The sequence below is a fragment of the Pipra filicauda genome, unplaced genomic scaffold (assembly GCF_003945595.2).
Source record: "Pipra filicauda isolate LSUMZ 115617 unplaced genomic scaffold, ASM394559v2 scaffold90_size2875636_pilon, whole genome shotgun sequence".
Taxonomy (NCBI): Eukaryota; Metazoa; Chordata; class Aves; order Passeriformes; family Pipridae; genus Pipra; species Pipra filicauda.
Window position 1 is genome coordinate 807,453 of NW_024105098.1, and position 21,895 is coordinate 829,347.

At 41.4% G+C, this 21,895-nt stretch overlaps 2 protein-coding genes across 5 annotated transcripts in view; one reads left to right on the forward strand and one right to left on the reverse strand.

Annotated features, from left to right (window-relative positions):
- The window catches only part of LOC113989937 (high density lipoprotein binding protein), a 39,125-nt gene extending 36,123 nt beyond the window's left edge, over positions 1-3,002 (reverse strand). Inside the window, exon 1 of one of the 2 annotated variants that reach the window (XM_027724943.2) lies at positions 2,889-3,002. The gene's annotated coding sequence lies outside the window, so the exon portion shown is untranslated. Of the gene's footprint in view, positions 1-2,833; positions 2,857-2,888 lie in introns of those variants that run through there. The other variant, XM_039391154.1, reaches the window with a different exon arrangement.
- An 82-nt stretch (positions 3,003-3,084) lies between these two features.
- On the forward strand, positions 3,085-21,822 carry SEPTIN2 (septin 2). 3 transcript variants are annotated; one of them, XM_027724945.2, is made up of 13 exons: positions 3,085-3,160; positions 5,684-5,716; positions 6,847-6,967; positions 10,130-10,216; positions 11,089-11,212; positions 12,436-12,570; positions 12,805-12,922; positions 14,238-14,339; positions 14,638-14,783; positions 15,417-15,500; positions 17,268-17,325; positions 19,202-19,314; positions 19,714-21,822. In XM_027724945.2, the coding sequence occupies exons 2-12, from the start codon at positions 5,708-5,710 to the stop codon at positions 19,304-19,306; spliced, it is 1,089 nt and encodes a 362-aa protein (XP_027580746.1). In that variant the 5' UTR covers positions 3,085-3,160; positions 5,684-5,707; the 3' UTR covers positions 19,307-19,314; positions 19,714-21,822. The 3 variants fall into 3 exon arrangements, with proteins under 3 accessions (XP_027580746.1, XP_027580747.1, XP_027580749.1); XM_027724946.2 differs by lacking the exon at positions 3,085-3,160 and adding an exon at positions 3,205-3,227; XM_027724948.2 differs by lacking the exon at positions 3,085-3,160 and adding an exon at positions 3,293-3,312.
- The last annotated feature ends 73 nt before the right edge of the window (positions 21,823-21,895 follow it).

Below are 21,895 nucleotides of genomic sequence, written 5' to 3' on the forward strand. Positions count from 1 at the left end.
CCCATGGGGACACCTGACAGTCTTGCCACTTCACTTTAAGTTTCATTTTATAAGCTCCACACAGGATAGGCCTGAGGGTTTCCTTCTGTAGAATTCTTGAATACAAAACAAAGCTGAATCGTTGTCAAACGACTTTTTTTAAAAGAGAAAAAAACATTTTCACAGAAATCTGATGCTCCACAGAAATCCATGGCTCATATTGTCAAAATCCTCCCAGTCACGGTAAATGAGCCATTCATCCATCAGGGGAGGTTTCGATTGGATATTGTGAAAGATTTCTCTCCTGAAGGAGTGGTCAGGCTGCCCATCAGTCACCATCCCTGGAAGTGTTCAAGAGATGTGTGGATGAGGCACCTGGGAACACGGGTTAGTGGTGAACACAGCAGTGCTGGGTTAACGGTTGGGCTTTTCCATCCTAAATGATTCTACGATTCTTACCACACACCCATGTTCAGTTTGAACATTCTGGACTGGCCCCAGTGCCACTGCTGACTATTCTGACCATCTGACTGGGAGTGATTGGGTGAATTACCCAAATTTTCACAGTAGCACAATCCTAAGTGCACTTGTACTTAAGCTTAGTAAGCTTCTATATACTAAGAGAAGACTATGTTTTGGGAAAGGCTTTATCACCTGAAATACTGTAACCAGTAAAACATCCCAATTTCCTTCAAAAAGGTGCAAACTGTGCAAGTTGACTTGTCCAGGATGGACAAGTTATCTCACTCAGATAACAGCTATGAAAGCCAACGCTACAGAGCTCTCTTCTAACAGACAATACCGTCTTCAGAGGCAGCCTAATGTCAGTGGAAAAAGACCAACTACTTGACTAGGAACTGCCCTTACCTAGAAAAACCGAGTTACTATTGCTACCATTATGCTATGCAACATAATGACAATGCTATGATCCAATTCCAGTTGAAGGGAAAAGGAGGGAACATAACCTTTAAAACCATAAGAAGGAATGTCATATTTTTTCTCCTTTTCGAGTAAAACTGGGGGAGACCAGAGAAAGGAGACAATAAGAAATCAGCTTAACTTGCAAGGAAGGAGACAGGAGTATGCGTCACACTACCAGGAGTGAAAACACCAGGATGATTTATATAGGACAAACATGGAGCAATCTTTAACAGCTTCTCAGAAAGAAGCTACTTAGAAAACTTGCTTTGAGAATGATCTGGGCTTCCTGTACTTTGCCACAATGGCAAAGCTGAGGCTGGCTGGTTTCACTGCCTCTGCAACTCCAGTTACACAATGCCAGGTACTGTTACCTCCATATCTAGTGGGAGCTTTTCCTATGCCTGTCATTCTGATCCATAAAAAACAATACTACTGTGGACTTTTATGAAAAAGGTTGGGATTTTCTTCTGGTGGATGGCTCTGCCTATGATTTGGGCCATGCTGTATGAAAATCCAAGTACAAACAGGAAGACTGTTTTTTTCTAACAGCTTAAATCTAAACAAGCAAGGGGTTAGAGAACAGGGAGCTTTAGTAGTCACACAGCTACATATTAGGTTACTGCTTCCTTTCCTGCCTCACCTTTGATGTATATTCCTCTACCACAGGGAGGGATATCCAACCCACCTATGAAACGACATGAAATACCGCTTCCAAGCCAGGTTTGGAGGAAAAAGAAAAGAAACCCAAACCACACTACTATCTGTCTTCTAAATGAAGACAGTTGTCTAGCATTTGGATAGCAACAGTAGGAAAAATGGAGACTCAATCATGAGGCAGCAGCTTTGCTCGTCTTACTGAACAGAAATCATGCGATAAAGCAACACAGCACATATCAGTGTGCAGATTTTTCTCTGTCATTACACAACAGCATAGGAAAATTCCTTCAAACCCCTTGGGACTGAATGTCACTAATCTTCACTTCCCAGACCCAGAGTTAAAAATCTGGATTCAAATACTAAACTTAGAACTGTGAATTCAAGGCCCTTGGCTCACCAGTTACGAGTGAACTGCTGTCTCTATTACCAACATTTCCAGCATGATCTGCTCTCTTGCTTCTCTTTTAGTGGAAAGACCTATTCGTGCCAATTGGGAATCCTCCCCTACTGTCTGGGGAAGGCCAGCATAGGAAGCGTTACTTATCATGTGTCACATTGCTCCAGCTATAGCTCAAGAATCATCAACGCCCCGTGCTTAACCCTCTTCGGCGCTGCTGGATCATCCTGGTCTATAAATAACCCCCAATAAGGGCTGCAGTCCTAGGGAGCAGGTCAGCACAGGCAGAATTTCCCCTCTATCATGCACAGAGGCGGCTGGCGCTACCTGCAGTGCCACAGGTGAGGCCAAAACCCTCCCGCAGCGCGGCCCATGGCGCAGCCTCAGCTTTCGGGCCCACGGGCGGTGGGAAAGGAGACTACAGCACTCTGAGAGCCCACAGCAGTCCGGTACAGGGTCGCCATCGGCCGAAGGAGAGGGGAAGGCGACCGCCTCCCCAGCCGCGTCCCCTCAGCGGCGGGGCAGGCCCACCCGCCACAGGGAAGGGAAGCGGGACATGACTCATGTCTTTTGTCGGCTCCTGGCTGGCGCCGGAGCGCTCCCCGCCGCCGAGGCGGCGCTCACAGCGGAGCGGGACCTCGGGCGGCGGAGCGGGTCCCCGGGGCGGCCCCCGCGCCCCGGCCCGGCCCGGCGCGGTGCAGGGGGCGCCGGCGGCACGTGGCCCGCGGTGCGCCAATGGGAGCGGCCGCGACCATAGAGCGGGGCCGGGCGCCCGCCAGACATCCCGCCCGCAGCCCGTCTCGCTGGTGCCGCCATCTTGCTGCAGGCGGCGGAACGCGTCCGGCCGCAGCGCCGGGCCCGCGTCCTCCTCCCGCTTACCTGAGGCGCTCCCGCCCCCGCCCTCCCGCGCGGCCGGCGCCGGGCCCGGCGTTACCTCTGGTCGGCCCGCAGCGAAGCCTATGCTGGGTACAAGGCCGAGGGCCCGGCCGCCATCTTGGTGCAGCAGAGGGATGTGCGTGACCTACAACATGCGGGCGGCCCCGCCCCGTCCCCGCGGGTTGCTATGGCGATGGGGCCTGCGCGTGCGCGCCGGGCCCTGCTCCGCCCCGGGGGCGGGGCCTGCCGGGCGGGGCGGCACCGCCCCTTCGCCCTGACCGTGCGCGCGCGGGAGCGGAGCTTGCGGACCGTGGCGGAGGGAGGCGCGAGGTGAGGGCGGCGGGCGCTGAGGGGCGGCGGGCGCTGCCCTGCTCTGCCTCGCCCTGGAGGAGTTCGGGTGAGGGGCGGCGGGCGCTGAGGGGCGGTGGGCAGTGGGCGCTGCCCTGCCCTGCCTTGCCTCGCCTCGCCTTGGGAGAGCTCGGGTGAGGGGCGCCGGGCGCTGAGGGGCGGCAGGCGCTGCCCTACCTCGCCTCTCGGCAGCTCGGGGTCCCTCTGCGCGGCTGGAAAGAGCCGGGGCTGAGACGAGGGGGCCGGGAGGGGCGCTGGGGAAGAGTTTATCCTTTACAGCCGCGCAGACGGACCCCTGAGCCGGGGTGTTCGGCCGAGGCCGGGCGGTGCGGGTGAGGAGGGAGCGGGCCGAAGGGGCCGCGGGCGGTGCCGGGGAGGTGAGGCCAGCGCGGGGCCTGGTGGTCGTGTGGGCCGCCGTGGGACCCCCGAGCGGGGGCCCTCCCCACGGCGGGCGAGGCGGCCGCTTCTGAACACGCTCTTGTGGAAAACTCCAGCAGCGCTGTTGAACCCGGGGGGTGAGGAACATCACCGACCAGCTCCTGAGGAAAATCTGGGCTCCTCCAAGGCTGAGTCCTGCCTGTGTGGGAGTGCTCAGCCCCGAGGGGAACGCTGCGGGAAAGATCATACATGAAATATTTCTGTGCTTGGTCCATATGTTAAAACATAATGGAGCTGCAGCCATCTGCATAACCCTGCTTCGTTTCTTAGTAGCTGTGAGAAACTTTCCTCCTCTCTTCGCCTGCTTCTGAGAAATGGTTGGGTGACAGAAAAGTCTCACAAATTAAAAGAATGTTCTTATGTGTTCCAGCAGGATCTAGTTTTGTTTGGCATTGAAAATCGCTCGTGGAGGATGGTTAAGCAGGAATCAATGACATCAGTTGTCAGGAAACGCTCTTGGAAGGAAGAGTTGCTATCAGAGCAATCTTGCATGATGATGAAGGGCTCACGGATAACCTCTTAAGTAGTTGAATAATTCATCGGTCATAGACCAGTATACAGATGTTGTAGATACTGGAATTTAATTTTAGTGTGAAATTTCACTTGGGAAACATGTTATCCAGTTTTTATTTTATGTGAGTAACCGGGGTGCCAGATTGTTATCACTTAAGTTCAGCTTCATGAAGAAGGACACCAAATGGCTTCAATGTTCAACATCTGTACTCTGTCCCTCCCATTAGGAATTCTTTCTCAGAAACCACCTCTTCCTTATTGAAGTGATTGCTGGGGTGGAGGGGGGCAGGAAGTAACTTGGTAACTCTTACCAGTGGTCACTCTGAGCTAAAAAGCTGCATCTTTGCAAACCTAAATGAGGTTGCAATTTGTGTACATATACAGATATACAGTAGCTTTGAGAAGCAAATCCTAGAAATCATCCCCAATTTGGAACAACTTTACCTTCTGCCTGGCACAAAAAGTAGGGCTCCTGTTCGTCTGACGCTGGGCAGTTTGTTTTGACTCATGATGGCTCTTTGCCGGGAGGAACAGACTAAAGGGTGCTGCGTGCTGAAGCACTTTGGTGTCATTTCACATGGTGCTGAACTTGCTGACAAAAATCCGCTTGGAAGATGGAAAGAATCAGGCAGTGATAATTTCAGATCTGTAGAATAAAAGTGGTAATGAGCTAGCTAGAGAAAAGGTGACTATGGGCTTAGGGAGGGGGAACAGATACCTTTTGATTAGAGGTAGTGGAGGGTCTAGAAAGGGAACTTGTGGTCTCCTCACTTACAGATACCAGCATATGCTGATGTTTTTATGTTGTCACAGTAAAAGCCTTGATCTCTTGAACTCATGCAAGTCAGTGTGATAGGACTGTGGACGAGTCTCTGTTTGTCAAGAGACTTTTACGTAGAGGTGTCGGATGAGAAATTTTTTTAAAAAAATTTTTAGGAAAAATATGTTTTGTGCCTATTTTGTATTTTACACGCAGCTGCATATGAAAATTTTATATTGGCAACAGAAGGTAAAATGACTGAGTTTGCAAGCATCCAGATGAAAGAGGAGGAGGAAAAGATTCATGTTGAAACTGTTAGCTCTTTACAGAACACTCAAGCCTGAACGGAAATGGTGAGGGGAAGGAGGCTTGAGAAGAAAAAAAAATACATGAGTTTGGGGTTTTTTTTGCTTTGAAAAAACTGTTTCCTGTGCAGAGCAAGATGTCCTTGAGCAGGGTGTTTGGTTTGGTTCGTTTCCGGAAACGGTGAGAACCTTTCAGGCTTCAGAATGGTTTGTGGCACATCTGGTGCCTTCAGCACCCCACGTTCATGCTGCTTGGATTTATTGTCTGACCGTGTTCATAGCAACAATGGTAGCTGAAAATTCTGCCCCTCCTTAGTACAGAAGAGTCAAATACTTGCACCCTGTGAAGGAATTGACACTGTTTCAGAGTCTGGACATCCAGTCAGGAATGCTGCTCTTTTAATTTCAACAGTGGATATTACGCTGATTTGTTGCCTTTTTTTTTTCTTGTACAATTTTTAATAAACTGAAAAAACTTTATTTTTCCAGATTTGTTCCTGTCCTTTCCTAAAAATGTCCAAGGTAAGAATAACACTTCCGTCTTCCAGTGTAACAATGTGAAACAGATAATTTGTTTTTAAATATTGATCTTCGTGGATAAAATGTGCAACTTACGTTGTGTTTGATGTATGCTTTATTAACAGTCCATAAGAGAGAATTCGCATTTAGAAGACATGATATTGAAATGTTGAATGATGTAAAACATACATTAAATTAGTTTCCTGCAAGTATAAACCTCTGCAGTTAACTAATACTCTTGGAAGGATTTAATTTTGGTCATGGAGTTGTGTATAAGCTCCCTGGTGCATCTTCATTGAAACTTCCATTGTGCTACTTTGTTTTGAGCAGGAATCATTTAAGGAAATTATGTTCTTAGATCTAATTTCTTCGTTTACTAATAGAACCAACTGATTTTTCAGTAAAATCCTTCATTAAAAGGACTGGTGGTAACCTACAATATTATTGGCATGCTGGGATTCACCTAATTCTTGGCCCCCAGGGTTTGGTGTGATGTGTAAAACATCTCTGTTGGCTTATTGGAGTGAAGTGAATGGTAAAAGGTGCTTGAGTAATGTGTTTGAAGAGGAAAACTAAGAGACCTAAAGATTTCTCTGCCATATTTGTAGTAGTGGGCATTCCAAACCCTATTGTGTAAATTCCCCTTCCCCCCACTTGGAGAGCTCTCTGAAGAGCACTTACAGCAGAAAACTGTCACTTCATGAGTTGCTCAGGGTTCTCCTTTGAATGTGCTAGAAGTGGATTAGAAATGGTCATCTTTTTATTCAAGTCCATACAAATTGGACTCAAGCTCTTTATTTTAACTGTGTGTGAAGACACTGAAGTGTGGAATTAATGACTGCACTTCATACTTTGTCACACTTTCATAAATTATTGTTTGGGATTTTGTTTCCTTTTTACTTAAGGCAATCTTGGCTGGAGAGTTGAATAAATGAAATTTTTTTTTAAGCTGTAGGTCATTGTTGTTTTCTGTACTTTTATGTGAAACTGTTGAATAGTAGGAACCTCTGAGTAGTTTCCTCTCCATATGTCACACAGCTTCAAACCGTTGGAAATAAAAAAGGAAAGCAGTTATACAAACAAATATGTCTTGAGTGGTTGCTTATTATTGTCTTCTTTTATTTCATTTTTAGCAACAGCCTGCTCAGTTTACCAATCCAGAAACTCCTGGCTATGTTGGATTTGCAAACCTTCCCAATCAGGTTCACCGAAAGTCTGTGAAAAAGGGGTTTGAATTTACTCTTATGGTGGTTGGTAAGGAAACATTTTATAGTCTTTCTCAAAATCAGTACTTGCTCACGGGGAATTTGAAGTTAAAATGAATTTTACTTCCACTATTATAAGACTCCAGCTTGCACCAGGAACTCCCCTGTACTTTCTTTTATAATTCTTTAATTTTATTTTTTGTAGTTTATTAATTCTTGCAGCAGTTGTTTTCCACACTACAAATTATGTTTGAATACATTAATAAGTTTGTGGGCAAAGAAATTCTGTTATGCACTCCAGTAATTATTTCTTCCTTCTTTTTCTCCTGTCTTACAATTTTCAGGCATTCCATTTAAAATGTAGTTTTAAACTGCTTTTGCATTTGAATACAGTCTCTATTCACTTCCATGTTTTTATTAAGAGACTAGTATTAAGGAGAACATTCTATTTAAAATGTTGTTTATGTTTCTGTAGTTCAAAACAATCTGAACTCTGATCTTTCCACCCCTTCTAAATACTCTCGTAGAAGAAGGCTGAGAGTCGGTTTTGATGTGAGCTGTTGCTTTTTATATGGATCATGATTTTCTGTGAGCAGTTTTAATTTAAAGTGCAATTCTATTTGATAATTAAGAGTCTGTGTTGGTATCTGAGATGGAAAGTGTCTGCAGAAATATCTTGGTCCTTTGAGAAGTCGGTTGCTGTTCTCCAAAGTTATGTGGACTCCCAAATCAGACTTGGATGTCTTCTCTGTCTCTCCTGCTGGGCGCTGTAACTTCTGAGTTTTGGTGTTTGAACTCTGCCATTCTCACTTTTAAATAGGCTTTTGCAAAAAGTACCCTAATAGAATTAGGCTCTTTATTACCTAGCACTACAAGAAGTAAATCCCATTTGTGTGTTAGACTTGTCCAAGAGAGATCACAGTGGGAATGAGCAGGAGAGGTGAGATAGTACAGGGTAGGAGGTGTTTAAGTTCTTAATTGTTTTGTATTCCAGTAGTTACAGGGAGAGTCTATATTCTCAAACCTTTCATTAGTTTTGCCAAATGACAGCCCTAGCACTGCTTTTATCCTGTCTTTTGTACTTTGTTGTTGGACAGACTTGGCCCTTATCTTTGGCTTCCTAGAATTTTATCATAGTTGTTCACTGTACCTTTCCCTGGATTTGCTTTGGATGATACCATAAAGGATATCTTATAAAATCTAAGGGTAAAGCCAAACTATAAGCAGCTGTTTCAAATTATGGTATCTACTGTAACTCTTCAGAATTTACTGTTCAGTGAGCCTAGAAACCTGAAAGTTTTGAGAAAGAAAAAATGTGCTTTCTCTGCTGCAGCTAAACTTAATTTCCAGATTCCTTTGAGACTAATTGTGCATAGTGCCATGTAAAAGGGTCCTGGCAGAAAGCAATGTAAAATTATATAGACCAACAGTTGTTTCTAGCCCCTTGTAAAATAGAAATAGAGGGGAAATGACATCGTGTCAGAGTATCAGAAAGGCAATTAATCCACCCATGTCAGAGTAAAATGGAACCTTACAGTCGTTGCCTGCCAAAATTTTGAGGGATAAATGAAAACTGCAAAAACAGAACTTGGAAAAAAGTCATTTCATTGAAAATTTGGAGTGGTATTTTAAGATACACTAGCAGAGGGAGGCAGCTGATGTAAGATAAACTGTGCTTTAAATTGTTGATTATTTCAGCAGTTTGGAATGTGAATTCTTCCCCTTCAAATATGCACAGGGTTTAAGTATGTTCTCTTGTGGGATGTGTCACAGTGCCTGTATTGAACTTTCATTCTTCACCGAGTTACCATCCTTCTTCATTTCTGAGCATGACAATACTTCTTTAAAAGCTGTCTGCACTGACAGAGTCCTGATCAATGATTTTTCTTTTTTGCACTTTTTTTTCCTGCTTTTTACTGTGGTGTCTGAAAATACGAGCTGGATTTTTGTCTGCTTGGCTGTGTTGCTCCCAAAGAAATCCAAATCACTTGTATTTATTAACAGTTTTGTGTCCATTCTCATTATTAAGCTATGACTTCATCTAAATAGTTATTTCACTTGAGAGTCACTAAACTACTGTAGCCAGTATAATCCTTGACAGCAACTATGAAAACTGATTTGGTTAATGTATAATATTTACCCAAACTGAAAGTATGGTATGTGGCACTGGATGAAATCATACTTTTTTTTGGTTTTGCTGAAATGATTCCCTGTGACTGTTGAGTTCCTCTGGGTGCATGTCTCCACTGGTGAAGGCTGCACTGGTACAATCTGATTTCGAGAGCTGCATTCTGTGAGGCATTAAAAACTGGCAGCTCCTACTCCAATATTTGCTTAAAAATGATTTCCATCTTTTTTTTTCCTTTGTTCAGATATTTTAGTCAGACTCCTATTGCAGAATAGTCCATCTTACTTAGAGATTACGTGGCCCACCATTTTTAACATCTAATTTTTCTAATTAATCCTATCGACACCTGAAATAAAGCTAAAATTCTAGAAAAGGATCCTTTCAGTGAATTCAGGTACCGAGCACTTCAAGAGGCTGCTCTTTTTTATGCTGTGAACATTTGTTCTGATTAAGATCTTGAACTAATTAGTTGGCCTTTGAACTTTTTCCTCGTGGCTTAGTCAGTAGCCCTAGAACCAAAATCTATTTATGGTCCAGTATGGTAATGCCCAAATTCATCAGTATGAGAAGAATGCTCAGTGATCGTGGCATATTTCTCTTTCCTTGGGTTCTTGTTTGCCATATTAGCATAAAAAGCAGAAATAAATCCCCATTTATGATGTCTGGGTCTACAGACAATGCCTTTTTCATTGTTTAAATTGATGATATAGCCTAGGCAAGATCTAGTTTCTCACTAGGTATGATCTTTCACATTCTGGAGTGATAAGAGAAAACCATGCCTTAAAAAATCAGGAGATATGAAATGGGAAATATTAAGTTTAAATTGATCAGATCTCCACTTGACTAGCAGATTTAATTACAAATCATCAGTGAAAGCTCAGGGAAAGTGCATTATAAACCAGAGATGTAAAAATTGTTATTCAGCCTTTCTCTCTCAGCAAACTTCTCCAATGCAAAACTATAAATTGTAAAATTTTAATTTGAAGGAAACATGAAAAAAATGTATAGTCAGATAATACTGTCTGCATACAGTTGAAATTATCTATGTAAATATTTTGAATTTATCTTTGTATTGAACTGCAGGTGAATCTGGATTGGGAAAATCTACATTAATAAACAGCCTCTTCTTGACGGATCTCTACCCAGAAAGGATAATCCCAGGAGCTGCTGGTAAACACACCTTCCTTCTAGTTTCTCTGTGCTTGATGATTTTTGGAGTTGAATGCTTTAATCTTAGGAATTTGATATCAATCAGCAGTGATTCCTAGCTGTAATAGTTTCTAATGTATTTCCTAAACCTAGAGTTGGTTTCCTCTGCACCCGATGTCTATGGGATATTTATTATTTAGTCCTTGGGTGTATTCTATTAGCACCTAGAAAGTTGATTCCTTCTTTTGCTTAAAGAAAGTCACTGTGTCACAGGAAGATAAACAGTCAGAAGCTTTATTTAGTTTTTAATCAATTGCAATTTTAAACATATGAATTGTTTATACCTGCTTGGACTTGCACCCTAATTTCTTTGCTTTGGGTTAGTATTTAGTGAATGTGAACTTCACCTCCTGTTCTTCTTCAGTCCCTTGTCCTTTTTTTTATTCTGTTAACTGAGGCATACAATTATCCAGCAAAAGAGAATATTGTAAGAAAATAGAGGAAGATGCTATTTTTCCCCCTTTGCTAGTTGTTGAATTACTTCCTTTTTAATAGTTTATCATGCTAGCTGATGATTACTTATCACATTCAGCCTTAGGAAAAAAATCCATTACATATAATTTCACGTTGTTCTCCAATTACCTACAGTTTTGTCTCAGTCCCCTTTGCCTTAGTTTCTCCAGTACATTAAAGAAAAGTGTGAAGTCTCATACTACACTCTTAACAACATCTGAAGAATTTATGTATCGAGTCTTGCTGCTATCAGGGCCTTAGGATGTAATCCACAGAATAGTATTTATGTGGTTGTATCTGCCAATTAGTCCTTGGAGCTTATCTCCAAATGACATGGTCTCCCAGGTGCGATCCTGAGATGTCCCGTTTGTTCCTTCCAGATAAGATCGAACGCACTGTGCAGATCGAGGCCTCCACGGTTGAAATCGAAGAGAGGGGCGTGAAACTGCGTCTGACAGTGGTGGATACCCCGGGATACGGGGATGCCATCAACTGTCGGGACTGGTGTGTGCACAGGGAGTTTATTTTGATCTATTTGTGCAGACTGACATACATTTCATGTGTGTCCCTGGGTGTGTGCTAAGTGCTGAATATGAGGTGTGATTTTTTTTTTTTTGTGGTTTTTAGAAAACCATGCTTTCGAATTTTGAGGAAGCTTGACTTCAGTGTTATGGATTAATTCAAGTACGTGTAAAAACAAAGCTTGAAATAAATTTTGTGACACGCACGTATTTTTTTTTTTTTCCCGGTCGACTTTCTAAAGCTTGAAAGAGCTTTAAGTGAAAAGTGACCTTGACTTAACTTGTAGTCACAAAGTAATGGGACACAAGAATTTCAACAGTGCTCTGAGAAAGCAAATCATCTAGTCTACTGTGAACACAAGTCCACCTTTAGATCTTGCCCACTTTCACCTGAGCATTCTCAGATTCTGTGCTTCATTTTTAAGTGCTTTTCATCATCTTTGGTTTTGATTGTTTGTTTTGAAGGGTTTTTTTTACAAATTTACATTGTAGTAAATACTGAGAAATAATCTTGAGATGACTGGCAATCAGTTTCCAAAGGTAATCCCTTTCCCTACATCTCTCAGGCCTCTGAACCTCAAGGTAGGAACTGTGTAATCTCAGGCCCTGTAGTAACAGAGCAAGGGGCAACAGTTTGAACCTGAGAGAGAAGGGAAGGAATGTTTTACAGTGGTGATGTTGAGACACTGGCACAGGTTGCCCAGAGAAGCTGTGGCTGCCCCCTCCCTGGAAGTGTTCATGTTGGAAAGAGCTTGGAGCACCCCAGACTAGTGGAAGGTGTCCCTGTTTGAAACTAGATGATCTTTAAAGGTCCCTTCCGACCCAAACCATTCTATGATTTTAAATCAATTTGGGACGAGAACCTTAAATTATCTGGAACGTGTGTGATTAATGCTAATCAAAATATAAATACTAACCCAAGAGAATTTTTTTGCAGAACTGAAGTTGTGTTACATATATGTATATTTTATCTTACAATATATATTAAAAAAGTACACATAGTATCTTGTTATTCTAGAATTCAACTAAAAGTTTTAAGATACGTGTGCTTCTACTTTTCCAGTCCTACAGAATCAATAAATGAATTTTTTTCCATCAGAAGGTTGGCTCATCAGCAGGATGTCTTGTTGTTATGATATTACCTTTGAAACAGCTCTGCAGTCATTGACCATTTGGTGATTTCTCAAATCCATCTTCATTTTGCAGTTTTAAGACCATAATCGCTTACATTGATGAGCAGTTTGAGCGGTACCTGCACGATGAGAGTGGTTTGAACAGAAGGCACATCATAGATAACCGGGTTCATTGCTGCTTCTATTTCATTTCACCGTTTGGTCACGGGTAGGTGTTTCTCTGTCATTTTTTTTTACATTATTTTATTTCAGGGACTTTGGTCGTGCCTGTTGACTTAAATTTTCAGAATCAGGTTGCCATCACTTAAGGAAGTGCTATAACTGCTGGCATTAGTTGAATGTGTTCTTTCTCTCTGTGTGAAGAGAGATATTTATTTGGTGTGAACGTAAATTGTAATTTAGAGTAAAAATAAATAAAACTTTTTCCGTATTTTGATTTTAGCCTTAAGCCTCTGGATGTTGAGTTTATGAAGGCCATACACAACAAAGTAAATATTGTACCAGTGATTGCAAAAGCTGATACACTTTCTCTGAAAGAGCGAGAGAGACTAAAGAAAAGGGTGAGTGTTTTTCTGGCTTGCAGAAACGTGTTGTCCTTTGATTGTAGCAGTATGGTGGCTGAAGAGAGGGACACTCTCATTAACCTTACTCTGCCCTAGCTGAGGAAAATACACTGCACAGTGTAACATCATTTAATATGTAGCTTGATATCTTGTAAATTATTTTATTATGTATTTAACTGAGAAATTGTCCTTAGAATGTTGCTTGCAAAATGGCAGATTGGCTACATTTACAATTACATTATGACTGCATTTTGAAACTTTGGAAAAATACTTAGATACATTTGCTGATGGTAATTGTTCTCTTACCTGTTTAATCAGTCCCAAAGCAGAGACTGCATCTAGAATATGTGTGTGCGTGTATATATATATATATGTATATATATATGTATATTTTTTTTTAATTATTTTTTTTTACCCAGTCAGAATTCTGATGGTTGAAAAATGAGATTTTCTGAGATGTTTCTGATTTTGGGGTTGTTTTTCTTCCCCTGTGTCACTCTTCTTCTAAAACATTCCAGTTCTTTCTTCCAGAGGCAAGAGCTCTTGATACATTCAGTCTTGCAGGACTTGATGCCATATTTGCTGAAGGGAGAGCAGGAGAGCAAAGGCTGGAGGAGTCAACAAACCATCATGAGTTAATAAGAGATATGAAGTTTAGAAAGGAGGGTTAGAATTAACTTTCCAAAAGGCATGCTTGATCCAGTCTTAGCTCTTGTATTTAAAAATTTATCTGTGATTTTTTTCAGTTATTCTGAAAATCCTTATAGCTATCTTACCTAATTTGGAATAGAAAGGCATTTACTTTACTAGAAATACTTATCGTGCTAGAATTCTGCAGAAATAAAGATTGTTTTATTGTTTTTTAAAGAGCAAAATTTGGGTTTATGGCAAATGGATTCCAGCTGCAGATGCCATTCTTGGCAATCATGAAGAGAGAAAAAAGTATTTGTTGTGTCTGTAGCTCAGCTAGCTTTTTAAACACTCCCACCTCTACCACCCAAGTAGTAATTCAGAGGTAAGAGCAAGGAGGTTTAGGCTGTGGCTTCTGAGTCAATGCTTTTATTATTACAAAAAAAAAAAAAAAGACAGTGTTTATGTGAACACTACTGTTTGTCTGAAAGTCTGTAGCAAGTAGTTGTTGAATATCCTGAAGAAATATGGTGTTTAAAAACAAATCCTTGTGGAGTAATTTGGATCAATAAGATAGATCCAGATTTTTTAAGAGACTGTGTGGTAAGTAATTTTACGTTAAGATCTAAAAATACTGACTCTACATGTATATTATCTTGATTTCTTACATTACAAATCTCAGATTCTGGATGAAATAGAAGAGCATGGCATCAAGATTTATCACCTGCCTGATGCTGAATCAGATGAGGATGAAGATTTTAAAGAGCAGACCAGACTCCTAAAGGTGTGACTGACTTCACAGGTTACATATGTGAATAATATACTGTATTTCTTCAGACTGCTCAGATGGCTTTAGAACAGGACCTGAGATGAGACCTGGAGTGAGTCACTGTGTCTCTGTGCTCAGGCTTCCCTAGCTGGAAGATGATGGCAACAATTACATTTATTTTTTTTTAACACCTTCAAATTAAAAGAATTACCAACTTATTACCATAGTATGCAGTCCTGAGCCGAACAAGAGTTGTTCTTGGAGTTGTTTGTCCTTGTTCATTGTTAGTAACTTCTGCACTTTTGGCTTTCAGGCCAGCATCCCATTTTGTGTAGTGGGATCCAATCAACTCATTGAAGCCAAAGGTAAAAAGGTTAGAGGTCGGCTCTACCCGTGGGGTGTAGTTGAAGTGGAGAATCCAGAGCATAATGACTTCCTGAAGCTAAGGACCATGTTAATGTAAGTTAGAAAACTCCAATTAAATGGTAGCTTAAAAAGCAATCACTGAGGTGCTCAAGCACTGTATTGGGAGTTTGAGGCGGTCGTGGAATCCTTGGAGACATTCAGAATTTGGCTGGGGAAGGCCACGAGCAGCCCTGACCTGGCTGAGCTAGGCCTAGTCAGGGATTGAGCCACATAGGCCCAATAGGTTCTCTCCAATCTGAATTGCTCAATGATTCTGTGAAAACAGTCTTTTGTCTAATTCTTTTGTGGAATACAGTGTTGTAGCACCATTCAAACCCCCAGGAACATAAAACAGCTTGTTTGAGGCCTTGTGCTTATTTCAGTGTATCTATAGGTAGATACATCTGCAAAGGAGGAGATTTCAAAAGTCCACTGGTTGTTTTTTCAGAGGCTTTGCTACTCTGTTTCTCCTGCCCAGCTTCAAAGGCTCCCCAGTCAGGGCAGCCTCAGGGCTGAGGTGGTCCCTTTAATGCACCGATTTAACTGAAATTACCTTTTAAATTAGTATTTTAAGAGGGTGTGCATGCTAAGCACATTAAGCCAAGGCAGTGCTGAATGTGAGAGTTGGTTAAGCAAGCTGATGTGACACAGGGATGTTTCATCTTTTAATTACTTTTCTCCCTCCAGCACCCATATGCAAGACCTTCAGGAGGTGACCCAGGACCTTCACTATGAGAACTTCCGCTCTGAAAGGCTCAAACGAGGCGGCAGGTTGTTGGCTCGTGGCTGCACGCTGCTCCTTCCTCTTCTGAATCTATTTTTTGGTCTCTCTGTGTCTCACCTATCGTTTCATTGCTAAGATCTGTTAGATCCAGGGCAGCTCTGTAGCTCCAGGAAGCACCAAATTCAATCGTCCAGCTTACAGTGAGTGTAAGGAAAAGTGTTTAGTAAATCTGAAGAGACAGTTGTGGCATTGAAAAGGAACAGTTAGATCTGTGCTTTGGTCTGAGACATGAACACAGCTGGATTGGAATGCTGAAGGTACATAAGTAGGACAGATGTCTATGATAAACATTGTCTAAAAAAAACCTGCAAGTTAGGTCAGGGCTGATATATTTAAAAGAGTGGATTTTTTTTTTTTTTCAGAATTAACAACTGGAATATTTGGACTGTGTCTTTAAAAAAAAAGATATTTGAGTTCTTTTGTAGTGCTTTCTTAAACATGACATGTATAAATCATTTTCTTTACATAGCAGTCACAGGGCTGTCAGCCCTATTTTGAGCTGGGATGAGTAGGGCACGGCTTTTCTGGTAAGAGAGAAGGGCAGAACACCCCGTTTTTAACTGCAGTAGCAGGATTTGTAGAGTTGAGTTGGTGAGTTTTGTGGAAAACTGGGTGTTTCCTGGTTTAGATGTTTCAGCTGCGTCTCTTACTGCAGCCACTAGAGGGTTCCGAATCGCACATTTCGGGGGCTTTGGTGCATTTTGCAAAACTTGCCATCCTGCTGTTGACAGAGGTTTTGTCACATGCCTGGGCAGTTTTCAGCCAAAGGAGTTTGTCTCTGCCTGTAGCATTGGCCTACAAGTCCAATTTTACCCTTCAGGCAAGATGAAATGCTCTTCTCTCCTGGCTTTTAGATCCTGACTTCTGAAGTTCAAGGTAAAAACCCCCAAATTTCCCAGTTCTGGTGCTTGTTATCCAACAGATGTGTAGGAAGGCCTTAGAAGTATTGCTACCTAAGGTCATCCAGAGTTAAAACAATTTTTAAAATTTTTAGAGGATTTAAAATTGCCTCTGCCAGTGACCTGTGGCAAGAGGTTGCTGTTAATTTGGGGTATGTGAAACTAAGACATATTTTGGTGTCTTGTCTAGTGAAGTGGCCCATATACCTTTGTTTTCACATTTCTGAAATGGGTGTTAGAATGCAGTCAGGTTTACTGTAAGTGAGGGTGGTTTGCATGTGAGTTTATTTCAAGCTTGAAACTTCTATCCTATAGGAGAGCTTGGCAATAGGTGCTTGTTGCCTGTATTCATTAATGTTCCCAGAGGTTTTGGGGCACAGAGGATTTTTTGACAATCTGTTTAACCTTAAATGCAGAGTTTGTTCACTCTGCATTTTTGATGGCACTTGCTTGATTAGATCCATTAGATCTTCCCTGTTGTGACATGGAGTAGGAGGAAGCTGTTAGCAAAGCAGTAGGTGATCTTGAGTAGAGCCAGGTGGGAGTCAGTCGTTTCTCCCAGGTAACAAATGACAGAACAACAGGAAACGGCCTCAAATTGCACCAGGGAAGGTTTAAATTGGGTATTAGGAAAAATTTCTTCACTGAAAGGATGATCAGGCATTGGCACAGGCTGCTCAGGGCAGTGGTGGAGTCAGCATCCCTGGAAGAGTTCAAAAGGTTTGTGGATGTGGCATTTGGGGACATGGTTTAGTGGTGAACACGGTGCTGCATTAATGGTTGGACTTTATGATCTTAGAGGGGTTTCCCAACCTTAATGGTTTTATGTTTCTGACAATACTCATCTTATTTTAGGAAAATAGAAGATGAAGAAGTAAATAAAGACCAGATTCTGCTTGAGAAGGAAGCGGAAGTAAGATGACAGAATTTTGTATTCTTGTAATGGGGGAATTTTTGTTCTTGTATCGCTACTTTAGGTCAAATTATTTATATGGTCTTGGTAATTTGTAAAGGAAAAGGCAGTTATATATATTTGCCAATATGAAGTTATATAAGGGTCACTAAGAAAACAGAATGCAAAGAGGTGTAGAGCAGTCTCAGGATAGGGATTTGTTGGAATAAGTGGAATCTGGTAAAACTCCATTCCATTACAGTGCTCAGCAAGGGATGTAACATGCTGTGTGGGCAAGGAGAAGCAATCTCACAAAACATGTAAAGGTTCTAGAGTTAACAACTGCAGGCTGGGAAAAAGTTCAGCTCTGCAACAAAGGAGGGAATGATGGCAGGAATGGCCAGGAATAAAGAATGAAACAGAAATTCTCATTCTGCCACTATGATAAATTCATAATGGGTAACTAATGCTCTTTTTGTTGTATCCTTAACTCAAAAAGGGTATATCCAAGACTAGAAAAAGTGCAGTGAATAGCAAAAAGTGGGCAGAAAGGCTGAAGTGGAGACCTGAAGCAGGTCCTGTACAAGGGGAGATGAGGTTAGTTGAGGCTCTTGTTGGGAAGTAGATGCCAGAAAGGAAAGGGGCTTACATGATTATAGGTGGCAGGATGAATGGGAATCTACTGTACAAGCAAGAGGTCTTGGTTAATGGGATTAACAGGTGGCTGATTTAAAAAAGTTAAAGTTAAAAGAGATGCTTCTAAGATAGTCTGTAAATTGTGGAACTCATTGGCATGGAATTTGTGCATAAGAAGATATTTTTGAGCAGATAAGCCCAAAAATGCTGAGAGACTGGAGACTTTGCTTTCTCCATGAATGTGCTCGCTAAATGCAAAGGTAGAATTTTTTGTTTCAGCAAGTTCCAAAGGGACAGATTCTCGAGTTTGAGAGCGTGTGTGGGTAAGTACTGGGAGTGGGCATCTACTGTTCAGGCTCTTCCTTGTGCTTCCTAAGAGCCAGTACTGGAGAGAGGGCTGAGTTAGATGAACTCCTTGGCTTGCCCCAGCACAAGCAGATGCTCAGCCTTCTGTTAGTGATCTTAGTGGTGACACAGGTCTCAAAAGATAAGCAGAGTAAAAATGAAAAGGGTTGTTGTTTCAAGGAACATGAAAAAAAGAATAGTATAACGTTCTACAGGTTTAACTTCATTGTTAAGCTTAACTGTTTAGTTTGAGTTTACACTGTAAGTGCAAAAAGGCAAAGGCACCCCCAAAATTGTTCCAGTGAGGCTCACTTGCCACCTCTCAGAGCTGGGTACAACAAAAGGATTTAAGTATTGAATGTGCAACACGGTTGAATTAAGCTGAGTTACATAATTACTTTATGATTAAATGTTGCAATGCTCTAAAACTGACCTTCAACCAAGTTTAATCATGCTTATATTTCCTTGGATGGTTTGCCTGTAGTACTTGCTTCCACCTAGTCATCACTAGCAAGGGAATTGGGGGGTAATCCTAACAATTTTTTTTTGGTGGCAAATACTGGTATAGTTTGGAGAGACACAAACAAGCTGCTTTTCTTCTGGTGATACACTTTACTAACTGTAAGTGTTTGTTCAGCACTTCAGCACCATCCTTTTTATGCATTTAACTTCAGAGACTTCCATTCAGGAATGCTTAAAAATCCCATCCCACAGTGCAGTAATAAAGCCTGTTTACTTCAGTCAGTAAATGCCAACCTCTTCAGGGATGAAGAGCAGTAGAAGATACCATAACCCAGGGTCAGATAAAGAAAATGCGATCCCTCTCTCATATAAATAAATAATAGGTTGGTGACAGTGAAGAATTCTATTCTGAGGGGAGATCAGTCTGCAGAATTCTCCTGTGCTGCTCTTCCAGCTCCGTCGCATGCAGGAGATGATTGCAAGAATGCAGGCACAGATGCAGATGCAGATGCAAAGTGGAGAAGGTGACAGCAGTGCAGTTCATGGGCACCACGTGTAAAGTCTTGGGTAAGATGTTCAAACAGCCACGTGAAGGGCTTCTTCCTTTAACTGTTCACTAGTATGATTGGCATTAAGAAGTTCTGGAAAAATGTTTATAAGGTGAGTTTCCAGAGGTTTCAGTTTTAATTTTTAAGGATTAACTGCTGATTCACTAACAGTCAAATGGCTTGGAGTCGTTGTTGTGGTGGTGTGTGTATGTGTATATGCAAATTTTCCAGAAAGTCAATACAATATATGCTGGTACAAACCATGGAAGAAGCCTTTGAAATAGTTTAAAAAGGGGATTCTAAGCTCGTGATGCAGTCATTGTTTCCTTGTGACTTATAAAATATGTGCAGTTCTTTTGGGCTTCTAACTGTGAGAAGACAGCTGATCTGAAATTGTATTTTCCTGCCTTGTTTTTAGATGACTTTATCTCCTGACTCAAAGGAGACCTTCTGGAGTTGGATTGCAGTGGTGTTGGAGCAGAAAGGATGCCTCTTGCTCCCATGTGACTTGGAGTTTCCTGTAGAATTTAATGTGGGAATGTTTTGTGGTAACTCTTGTGAGATGTATTTTGTAACACGTAGTCACACAGTATTTTATATATTATACACATTTGACTTTGGTTTTTTTAGTCATTTTTACTTTGAGGTCATTTTTGATTTCCCATTGTATTAGGGATACAAAATAGACATCGAAACTTTTCTAGCCTGATACAACGTTAGATACTATTTTTTTTAATATACCTTAATTAGCTACCTGCTTCTAACTTTGTATTCCATTTAGAAAACAAATGTCTGTCAGTGATATCTTCTTCAGAGCCAGGTAACAGTCACCTCACTAAGGATCCCTGCAAGGTTAGTTTTATATATATTGCAGTGTTTACATGTGTGTGTCTGGGAGACCATCAGCCCTTTCTCTGTCTCTGCTCACTGCTGGAGGATCTCCTTGGCCTCTGCAAGCATCAAATGAAAACTCAAGCATTCCTTGTGTCTTAGCAAAAGAAAGAAGAGGAAATGTCTCTGGGAGAGGCACACTGTGTGTTACATGACAGGCATTATTTCCTTCAGATTTAACCTTGAGGGTTATTATTTGCCTAAAACCTTTTACTCTACTGCAGCTAATTTTGAAGAGTTTCTTGTAGGTTAGCACAAGTCGGTCCCGCTATTTTCTGGCATTATTGTAGCCAAATAAACTTGAATAATGCTGATATTGTTAAATGGGGTAAACCCCAAAGAGTAGTTTTGTATGCACAGGTGTTTCCTATATCCAAAAGCATAAAAAAAAATCTATAATTCCTAATTAGTATTTTCATAACGTTTTTAGGGCATTGAAAACTGTTAAATATAGTATAAAATATATACTAGCACACTTCTATTTTTTGAAGTAATCTGTGCCTGACAGGATCAATACAAACTGTGTTTTAAGCTCTTGCTCCAAGATGGAGTCAGCAGTATTACTTCGGAAGCGACTCTGATTTTTTTTATTAGGCCAAGGTCACTTCCCTTAACACTGATAGCAAAGGAGGCTGTGTTCAGCTTGGCTGGACTTGTGCTGCACGTCATGCCTGGTGTTGTGTTTGCAGCAGGAGATCACATCTGTAGTACACAGCTGCCCAGGTGGGAGCTGACAGGGCAAGCAGTGACACACCTTGGGTTGTCCACAGCTTCTGATAAAGCCAGCATTCAGCTTTCTCCATCTGATCTGTTGCAAAACAACCTTATCAAAACAGCTAATAAGCAGGTAGAATTACTACTTCTTTCTTCTCTTTGAGCTCAGGTGCAGCTGCGACTTTTATAATTTTTTTTTAATGTTTCTTTGACAAAAATAATAGGATTTCTACGGCTAATGTATAATTCCAGTGTACTTCGGTGGTTAGATTAAATATAAACCTGCTAAGCAACTGAAACTTTTACCTGCCTGAAACTACTGTTTATAAATTGTTTTATGTTTGAATCTTTCTAAAAATGTGAAATAAAGCCCTGCATCATAGCCTTTACTGGGGAGCTTCAGCTCTCTTTACAGAAGCAATTACTGTCAAAGTTAGACACGACTCATTTGACCTTCCCTAACCTTGACAAAAGTGAAAATGAGAACCTTTTTGTGTGCTGAGATTCACAGAAGCATTAAGTCCCGTTTTGTCAAATATTTACATATAAAACTTGGGTGGAAAAACATGTTGCTTCTAAATTCTTGGGTTGCTTTTTCAAAAGAAAGTATAGAAACAAAGTAATGTGGCAGCACTGCCACAGAACACTCCACCTTATTTATTTCTGTTGCTATGAGCCTGTACTTGAAGAAAAACTGTGAAGTCTGAAGTGTCTGCACAGGGGCCTGGTTGTACGTGTCACTCTCCCTGTGTTTGTTGGGCTGATAGTTTTTTCCCTCTGTTTTTTAACATGGGAAGAAAAGTAGATTGTCCATGTGTTTAGGGCTGTTTGGTCACTACCTGTGGAATTATTTCAGGCAATATGTGATTCCTTGAAATAGCACATACCTATTAAAATATTTGATCAGGGTAAAGTATTTCATTTGATCCTTAGACAAAAAAAAATTTTGATCTCCAGATTCTAGCAGGAGAAATATTTTTGTATGTTGTTTTGGG

Coding starts and splice junctions, on each gene's coding strand:
- SEPTIN2 (XM_027724945.2), top strand. Junction 11,213..12,435: donor GCCATCAACTGTCGGGACTG/GTGTGTGCACAG, acceptor TTCATTTTGCAG/TTTTAAGACCATAATCGCTT. Junction 14,340..14,637: donor AGCAGACCAGACTCCTAAAG/GTGTGACTGACT, acceptor TTTGGCTTTCAG/GCCAGCATCCCATTTTGTGT.